Source organism: Puntigrus tetrazona, chromosome 3, assembly GCF_018831695.1.
Source record: "Puntigrus tetrazona isolate hp1 chromosome 3, ASM1883169v1, whole genome shotgun sequence".
NCBI lineage: Eukaryota > Metazoa > Chordata > Actinopteri > Cypriniformes > Cyprinidae > Puntigrus > Puntigrus tetrazona.
In genome coordinates, this window is record NC_056701.1 from 2,260,647 (window position 1) to 2,270,535 (window position 9,889).

The following is a 9,889-nucleotide window of genomic DNA, read 5'->3' on the forward strand; positions in this document are numbered from 1 at the left end:
GGTTTGTGCTTCAAGTGGTTTAAAATACGGCGTTTGCATAAAGTGACCCTATTATGGATTTCTGAAAATGTGGTGTGTAACACATATGTATATGAATAAAAACACCCTGTAAAGGTTTAAATCTGAAAGTGCACTGAGTCTAAAGTCATTGAACACAATAAGCGCATTGCACTTATTTGTGATGTAAGTAATGTTTGAGGCCATCTAATATAAAGTGTGCCCCAACAGGGTTCTTTATTAAACAGGTATGAGTGAAGTGATGCAAGGCAGCATGTACACATCTTGTAATTTGAGAATCTAGCTGGTAACGTGTCTCTTTACCTTCCTAGGAGTGGCACACGCTGAAGGCAGGAAGAAGTCTGGTAAAGACAGTAAACAGTGCAAGGATTGGATCGAGTATAAACACATTACAAAACCTGTTTATAGTGCTTACTTCTGTTTTACTGGAACAATGCGTGCATAGTTTCTCTACCTTCATTTCAGATCTCATCCAACTGCATTCTTAAACAGAAACTTTTCTAAAAGTTCAGTGCTTTTTCTACATTGCATAAAAAATTAAAAATTGAAGATTATTTTCACATATTGTTCATTTGTATGCTCAGGATATAGCATTTTTTTAAACGTTCACTCTGTGATTCCATTTATTGGTAGTTGATATTTTTAACGTGATGAATGATCTAATAGACATCAGTGAGACTCTCTCTTGTTTGCCGTATTACAGGGGTGTCCAAACTCGGTCCTGGAGGGCCGGTGTCCTGCAGAGATTAGCTCCAACCCTAATTAAACACACCTGATCCAGCTAATCAAGTACTTCAGACATGCATAGCATGTGTGTTTTAGCAGGGTTGAATCTAAACTCTGCAGGGCTCCGGCCCTCCAGGACCGAGTTTGGACACCCCTGCCGTATTAGAACCAAATGAAGTAGAATGCAGAGTTCATAATGAGTTCATTGTATTTTAGACAACTTTGCCATCAATACTGATGATTAGATTTCTTTATTTATTTTTCATTATTTTGCCTTCCTCTTTTGTATAGCACAGTGGTCAGGTCTTGTGTTTATTGTGCCATATAAGTAAATAAATGCAATTAAATTAATGGAAACGAAACAGTGTAGTGTAGTTACAGTAAGACACACAATGCAGAAAAACCAGTTTCTCTGGTATGCAATCAGGAAGATATATAAACAAACACTTTTATGTAAAAGAGGAAACTCAACTTTTGCACTCGAGTGCGTATAATCTCTCGGTCTGTGTTGATATACAGCGAAAATGGCAGAAGCCAGGATCTCATGGGCTGAGGATCAGTTCACGTGTCCAGTGTGTCTGGATCTGCTGAAGGATCCAGTGACGATTCCCTGCGGACACAGTTACTGTATGAGATGCATCACAGACTGCTGGGACCAGGATGATTGGAAGACACTCTACAGCTGTCCTCAGTGCAGAAAAACCTTCACACCAAGACCAGTTTTAGGTAAAAACGTGGTGTTTGCTGAGATGGTGGAGAAGCTGAAGACGATGAGACTCCAATCTGGTCCTGTTCCTGCTGCTCCTGCAGTTCATCACACAGGATCTGGAGATGTTCAGTGTGACTCCTGCACTGGAATTAAACAGAAAGCAGTCAAATCCTGTCTGGAGTGTCGAAGCTCTTACTGCCAAAATCACCTTGAACAACATGAGAATCTCTTCAGAGGTAATAGACACAATCTGATGGACGCCACCGGACGACTGCGAGAGATGATGTGCCCTCAACATGATAAACTGCTGGAGATTTACTGCCGCACCGATCAGAGATGTATCTGTATGTTATGTTTGGTGGATGAACACAAAAACCATGACACTGTATCAACTAGAGTGGCAAGAGCAGAGAAACAGGTACTGCTGGCTTAATCGACTAACAAAAGACGTGACAAAACCATTTTTTTAATTATACATCTTGTTTTCGGCAGAGACTTTTTGATGAAACACAGAGAAACATCCAGAAAACAATCCAGCAGAAAAAGATCGATCTAAAGCAGATGAGAGAGGCTGTGGAGTCTCATAAGGTGAGTTTGGAATAAGTTTAAGAAACACTTTTCGTAGTTCATAGGTGTGATGAAGAGCTAGGCGAAGTAGGATTCCTCAGAAGCTTTATTAAGGTGGGTCGTTCAGGCAGGGTCGAAAACTGTGGGGCACACAGAAACAGGGTTGACAATACATGCAGGGTCAGGGCAGGCTGAAAACAATCATAAAAGGTCAAGGCACACTAGGAAAACAATAGGAAAAACGCTCAGAATTGACCACCGTGGCAAATCAAGACTTGATGACGCAAATCAAGACGCAATGGGTGAACTGGCAGGTCCAGCTTATATGGTGGAGTCATTGAGCAGGAAGGGCGTGGTCAGAGCTCCACGTGAGCAAGGTGCGGAGGAGGTGAGCCGTGAGCCTCCATCTTAACAATAGGACTGTCTGGCTACCTGGCATTTTTAAAAATCCATGTAAATATATTTACTCTACGAACAGCCACAACCTAGTACACGCAACAAAAACAGCTCCAAACAGCATTCTTCATGCACTGGCTTTGACTGTTGTAAATGCAGCAAATAAAGCTGTTGGATGCTTTACATTGTCTGCTGCCGGTCGAATGTAACCAGGAAAACAGCCCAAAGAAGAAATTGGTTCTTTAGGAATGACCCTGCTGGCTCCCTAGAACTCTAGAACCATGTAGTGCAAAAGCGTCTAATGCTGTAGAAGAACGTTTGATTTCCTAAAGAAAAGGTCAGTGAAAGGTTTATTAAAAATGATTTATAATTTTTTTATACCAACCTTATGAGAATGATAACAGGATTAAGCATCTCAATCAATCGATCAATCGATCAATCAATCACTCAATCACTTCCATTTATATAGAGCTTTTAACAATACAGATTGTATCAAAGCACTGAACAGTATCAAATAGGAGAATAGAGGGATAGTGGTATATAATGGCATCTGATTTATATCACTTATTTTATTCCATTAGTCAATGGAAATTATATGTTTCATCAGGCAATAAAGAAATTTAGAGCTAAATATAGAATGATATCCCTTAGGGATAGCATATACAGGGTGAAAAGCAATGGTCCTAGTACTGAGCCTTGAAGTACTCCATACTGAAATCAACATTTAGATATGTTTCAAACCTTTTCTTTTTACTTTAAAAAACCTTTAGCACAAGAGGATTGATTTCTTCACCCTATACTGTTATGACAAACCACTTTATTTTATTGTATGTGTTATTTTTTACAGTGGTGCTTTATGTCTATGTGAGGTACCTTTAGGAGCTAACTGTAATGTATGTCCTATAACAGCGCTCCGCACAGACAGCGGTGGAGGACAGTGAGAGGATCTTCTCTGAAGTCATCCGATCCATAGAGAAATGTCGCTCTGAGGTGAAGCAGCTGATCAGAGATCAGGAAAGCGCTGCAGTGAAACAAGCTGAACAAAGACTGGCGAGACTGGAGCTGGAGCTTGATGATCTGAGGTGGAAAGAGACTGAACTGAAACAGCTTTCAAACACAGATGATCATATTCATTTCCTGCAGGTAACAGAGATATATATAACCATATGACTACAGGTTTTTTTAATCAAGCAGAGTTAATGTTTTTGACTTTGTGTCTATAGAGCTGCCCGTCTGTCTCTCTCTCTGGATCTACAGACAGCTTTACAATCAGTTCTCGTCTCAGTTTCGATGAGGTAGTGAAGTCTGTCTCTCAGCTCAGAGATGAGCTGCAGCAGGTCTGCACAGATGAAACAGACAGGCTATCTAAAACAGGTAAAAGAGTTGAGAACTCTTCATTAAATATAAAATAGTGGTACCTTAAATCTTGACTCAGGAATTAAACAGTTTGCACTAACGCAGATGTTCTTTGCTTTTCATAGTGAAAACTGTCCAGGTCATTGTCCCGAGTCAACAGTTTACGACTAGGAATGAGTTGCTACAATGTGAGTAGATACACACAAACACTTGTGGTCACTGGGAGAATTTCTGTGCTAATTAATGATGGTCTTACCGGGGGTTTATTCCAGAACCAGATAAGTAGCGTGACTATAGGTGCAAATTGTGCTATAGGATACTATAGGATTTGTTTTGGCTTTATTTTCCTGTTTCCATGATTGCTGAAGGTAACGACCGACAAGTAGTTTTACCAATCGCATGCGAGCGTTGTATATAATGAACCAATCATGGTGTGTGTGAAGGTGGATCTACGGTCAAAGCTATGCAAATATGGGCACGTATTAAGTGTATTCAACTTAAAGTCTAAACCGATATATATATTAGGCAATATAGAAATCCTGGTCAGGACTTGTCACATATGGTCATCCTAAGATAAGGTAATTGGAGTGAGATTGGGGGTTTTTGTTTTTTAGAAACATTATAGGCGTAGACATGAACACAGCCATTAGTTAGCAAGCAATTTCTGAGAAACTGTTGAAAAAGGATTGGATTGTGCACCAAAAAACATTGCCAATCAGCAGTAACCAGTGACGTTCGACTGATTTGAGTTGCATATCATATGCACCACTCTCATGTGTGTGGTGTTCGCTAACAATACAGTTATTTTTGTCTGTTTTTTTTCATGTATAGAAATAATGGGTTTTAGCTAACCACTCTGTATCTCTGGTCAGAGAAACACAGCCAATTATAATAGTTATAACTGATATATTATATATTGATATACTAATTATAATTGATACTAATCATATATGTTATATTATTGATGTAAAGTCATGGGTTATTGTGCGTTTATCTCCATCAGATTCCCATCTGTTGACCCTGGATCTGAACTCAGTGAATTATTATCTCCGTCTGTTTGAAGAAAACACTGTGATCACTTACTCTGACACACTTATGCCGTATCCTGACCATCCAGACAGATTTGACAGTTGGACCGAGGCGTTGTGTAGAGAGAGTGTGACTGGACGCTGTTACTGGGAGGTGGAGTGGACTGGTGAAGGAAGATCAGGAGTAGATATAGGAGTGACATACAAGAGCATCAGCAGGAAGGGAGATGGTCCTGAGAGCGCAGCTGGACGTAATGATCAGTCCTGGAGATTGTACTGCTCTCCAGACTACTGCTCGTTCTGGCACAAGAACATGGAGACCGTTCTTCCAGTAGCTAATATCTCCAGTAGAGTAGGAGTGTATGTGGATCACAGCGCAGGGACTCTGTCCTTCTACAGCGTCTCAGACACAATGAGTCTCATCCACAGAGTCCAGACCGCTTTCACTCAGCCGCTGTATGCTGTGTTCGGACTGGACAAACAGACAGCGCTGAAGCTGTATAGAAGATTAAACAATCCTGATATTTTACATATCCTCAATCCAGATATTCTACATGCTTTGCTACTTCGCAGAATGATGATGTCGTGAGATGTATTTCTAGTTGTAAATACCACTACTGAATGAGCTGCACATTTTTCAAATGGTTTTCAAACGTCTGTATATCAAGAGCTTTGTGTTTAGCTGCACGCTCGTAATATACAATATTATATCTATAATATATCTGCCATTTCTCTTTTGCTGAAAGTTTAGTTTCTGCATTAACGTGGTTTGCAAAGTTGGGTTTTTTTTTCTGACCACAGTTAAAGACATTTCGAACATCTCATCCAACGGGTTTCGTCATTTTCAGAAAGCTCAGCACTTCTGCTACTTCTAGATCATTGGGTTTTTCAGGCAATTATTTGTGCACTTTTATCTATCATATACTGTAAAAAATAATTTGACCTGTACACATTTAAAATTCTATTTTCTGATTTTCTGGTTTTATTGTAATATTGTATTTTATGATGATGATGATGATGATGATGATGCATCAACTATTAAATGATTCATTTAAACTTCATTCATTACGCACAACGGATTTTCTCGAGCATTGCACAACTTTTTAACAGAACGAATCACTAACAGAGTTCACATTCAGATAATCAATCAATTCAGCCAAGGGGAAGCATGTTCAGAGAAGCAACTTAATTAGTAAATGTACACAGCCAACATACTTCTGTCCTATATACAACAGTTCATCAGATTAACTCAACGGATTAGCTAGATTTTGTGCCTTGCTTTAGTTTGTCTTGATTTTTCAAAATGACTCGCTTATTCTGTGGTTCAATGACTGCAGATTCTCGCTTAATAATAAGCATGAATAAATGTTTGAATGCACCTTTAAAATAACTGAATGCAAACTTATGAATCATTTTATTGATGTTTTTAGTGTTAAGAATGACAAGCTGGATGCCACACTTTCTTCTCCACATTCCCTTCACGCAATATAACTCATAATTCATTTTGACAATAGCATGACATTAATCATGTTTATTTAGTAGGCTACAGCGTGACTCTCACTGCGCAAGGCCTGTAAATGTGCTTACTATTTGGTCAATCTGATTATATGTAAGTGCAAATTCACTCAATTATATTTCGCAACCAAAACTGACTAACATGCATGATAATGGATTTATTCCGGTCACAATAGCAGCCACCAAAAGCTTGGTGTCCAAGTCGTCTCTACGCTGATTTGCATCTCATGGGTATTAGTGATGGGTGAGTGCTTCTTTGGTAACACAAACTGCGCATGTAGAAACGGCTCGAGCATGCGGCCCCTTCAAGACTTGTTGCAATTGTGAAGAAGGCGCATAAAAATGAGAGAAGAGATGCGAGCCGATCCAAATCCAGGTGTAATATGTGTGCGTGCATCCTGTAAAAACACACCTGTTGCAGTCTCCGTGGCACAGTAAAAAATATCAAAGAAAATAACTTTGTTGACTGAATTCCTGGGCTCTGTCCAGCCCACCAGAGCCAGCGGTCCCTTCCACGGTCCTTTAAAGATAGACTCAAAATAGACTCAAAGTAGACCCACGACCCGAGTCTGATTCCTGACTTGTCCTCCTTGTGTGTGTTTCCTTGCTGCTGTGAGCTGCTGAAATCAGAGCAGAGCTCACCGTTAGTATTTATGGCTCTTCCATATGAGGTAATAACAGGCCATTTCATTCTAGAGACGAAACCTTGGGTTGTAAAGGGATGTGAAATCGTTTCTGGAGATTTTTTGCCCTTCCCTAAGCCGCGTACCTTCTATGTAGATATCAGAGAACAATTTAGAATACTGCATCAATGCTTTCTATGGCACCTTTAAATTTAACGTGAGTGGCTTTTGACAAACGGTGCAATTGATGTAGAGAGGAGTGACGTGTGATAGAGACAAATGAGATCTGATTGAAGAGACTGACTTCTCTCTCTCTCTATCTCTTTTTCTCTCTCTACTTCACAAACAGTCATTCAGAAAGTGAAACGTTTTATTCAAGAAGTGAGTGTTTTGCTGAAGCTCAAGAATGGATTCGCAAGCCGAATATGATTATAATTTTACTAGTTTAGTTATTTTCCCATCTTGTGTTTTCCCGTTCATAGACTACTTGCCTGTGTATTAACGCTTTGCCTACAGTTTTGGACTCTGTTTAAAGTTTAAAGATTATCCCTCTTGTTTTGCTCGCTGGATTTTAATTTTGTTCATTTCTAGGAAGAGCTCAATACAGCTCTGAAGCCCTTGCAAGAAATTGGAAGAAATGGTTAAACAAATCATGGTGAGGAAATGTAATCGACCTAAGTCATGTTTTTTGCTGTTGATTATTATTCATTCACATGACTGAAGTGAATGTGGTTTGATTTCGGTCTCAAGCTGAACACACAGCATCAGATTAAACAGCAGTTTGAGAAGCTTCATCAGTTTCTCAGAGATGAAGAAGAAGCTACGATCACTGCACTGAGGGAGGAAGAGGAGCAGAAGAAGAAGATGATGAAGGAGAAGCTGGAGGAGATCAACAGACACATCTCAGCTCTTTCAGACACAATTAAAGACACGGAGGAGATGATGAAAGACAATGACGTCTGCTTTCTGAAGGTCTGATTTCAGATCATTGATTGATTGATTGAGTTGTTGATGATAAATGGTGTGTTTGTTCTGCAGAAGTTTCCGGTCTCAGTGGAAAGGTGAGTGATCTGCTGGTGTTTCTGGTCTCTCTGCTTCTGAATCAAATCCACTTCAGTCCTGATCCTGAATCTTCTTCCAGAGTCCAGATCTCATCACAGCTGGATCCAAAGACACCTTCTGGAGCTTTGATTCATGTGCCACGATACTTGGGCAACCTGTCCTTCAGAGTCTGGAAGAAGATGCAGGACATCGTCCAGAACAGTGAGTCTGGAAAAGATCTGTGCTCTTTACACCTTTCCTACACCAGACGCAAGCGGTGCCACAAAATACAATACGACCTACTCTGCTGTCTATACTGGATCTGGTGAAACAAATTCCAGAAAGAAAACTGCTGATGTATTCTATTTATGACACAGTGACACAAGTTTCAAATGATTTTCAATGCTTGCTTTGTCACATACAGGGTTAACAGGCTTTAGCTGTTGCGGTCGTCTCCGGTGTAGACATGGTGTTACACATACACTGGAAATGTTGCACAGCTGGACAGGTTTAAAGATTCTTATAGGTTTAATCAATAGGTTGAGTGTCATAATTCATAATAATCTGTGTTTGGTTTACTCGTGGTCATTATATTCACATCAGTTTAAATGCAGCTGTTAATTGTGCCTTAACAGCTCCTCTGATTCTGGACCCAAACACTGCAAATCAGTGGCTCGTCCGGTCCGATGATCTGACCAGCGTGAGATACGGGAATAAACAACTGCTTTCTGATAACCCAGAGAGATTTGACCATTATTCTTGTGTTCTGAGTTCAGAGGGTTTTAACTCACTTCTGGGATGTGGAGGTTAAAGAGAGTCGATGCTGGAGTCTTGGAGTAACTATGGCATCAAACTAGAGGAAGGGATGTGATTATTTTTGACCGTGATGTCTGGAGTGTGGAGCATGGTTCTTCTGTAAGGTCTGGTGTTCATCTCGATAAGAACCTTAAGCGTCTGAGAGTGTGTCTGGACTATGAAGGAGGAATGGTGTCATTCTCTGATCCTGTAACTAACACACATCTACACACATTCACAACCACAAGACACTTTATTCTCATTGGTTAGATTTTGTCACGACATGCGATAGGTAGGCTATGTTGTACTACAGGGCCATTGAATTCTTGAATCTGATTGGCGGGCAAGCGTTCTAAGGTGTGCAATTATTTTTAGGGAATCGTTTTCGTGAAAATTGGAGACATCCTATAGGCTTAATGGTTTTTATACTGTACAAACTGTATGTGCTATTGCCCTAAACCTACCCTAACCCTAACCTAGCCATCAAAGGAGACTTGTCTGAAATAGGTGAGGTGAGCCAATCAAAGACTAAGGTAAACAATAAATCAATCTCTTCTGTTTCTAATAGCATTATATTTTGTATTGTTTGCTGTGTGATCAGCGTTTGCCTAAGGAGTAGATATGCTAGGGAAGTGACACATAACATTTTAATAATGTTTTGTTAAAATGAACGAAATGACTAGAAAAAAACGAAGTGATCTAAACTTCCCATAACTAGAAGAAATCATACAGACTACGTTATTCCATCCTCACCGGGTTGGCCCTGTCCATGCCTTCATCTTCGGCAGTACTAGCTGGATTCTGACGCCTACAGATTCAAGCCACGGACAGATGCCTACGCCAAAGACTGTTTATACACATATTGATCTGTAAAATAAATGCTTTGAGTCTAAATCATGTCTTCATCTCATGAGTCTTTCTGGTAGAACTAATGGGAACAGGAACAGAACCATGGGCAAACAGGAAACCAACTAGTTTGTCAAAATGTTCTAATTCAGCATGACATGGGAATCCAATCTAACTTAACATTTAATTTATTGATATTGTCAATTTCTTAGGCTCTATGAACTATTCCAGTTCATTAGGCTCTTAATAATTTAATCTTTGCCATCTCT

At 39.8% G+C, this 9,889-nt stretch overlaps 2 protein-coding genes and 1 long non-coding RNA gene across 3 annotated transcripts; 2 read left to right on the forward strand and 1 right to left on the reverse strand.

Annotated features, from left to right (window-relative positions):
- The first annotated feature begins 963 nt into the window (after positions 1 to 963).
- Positions 964 to 6,862, forward strand: LOC122341668 (tripartite motif-containing protein 16-like protein). The gene is made up of 6 exons (XM_043235185.1): positions 964 to 1,871; positions 1,946 to 2,041; positions 3,326 to 3,559; positions 3,640 to 3,790; positions 3,898 to 3,960; positions 4,776 to 6,862. Exons 1-6 carry the CDS (start codon positions 1,269 to 1,271, stop codon positions 5,387 to 5,389), a joined length of 1,761 nt encoding a protein of 586 aa, XP_043091120.1. The 5' UTR covers positions 964 to 1,268; the 3' UTR covers positions 5,390 to 6,862.
- On the reverse strand, positions 2,025 to 4,985 carry LOC122341671. Its single transcript, XR_006250484.1, has 3 exons — positions 4,856 to 4,985; positions 3,290 to 3,493; positions 2,025 to 2,160 (listed from the first exon to the last, which is right to left on the reverse strand). It is a non-coding gene; the product is annotated as an uncharacterized LOC122341671 (long non-coding RNA).
- Positions 6,863 to 6,941: 79 nt separating the features above from the next.
- On the forward strand, positions 6,942 to 9,818 carry LOC122341669 (E3 ubiquitin-protein ligase TRIM35-like). The gene is made up of 3 exons (XM_043235186.1): positions 6,942 to 7,910; positions 7,977 to 7,999; positions 8,080 to 9,818. The coding sequence occupies exons 1-3, from the start codon at positions 7,665 to 7,667 to the stop codon at positions 8,306 to 8,308; spliced, it is 498 nt and encodes a 165-aa protein (XP_043091121.1). The 5' UTR covers positions 6,942 to 7,664; the 3' UTR covers positions 8,309 to 9,818.
- The last annotated feature ends 71 nt before the right edge of the window (positions 9,819 to 9,889 follow it).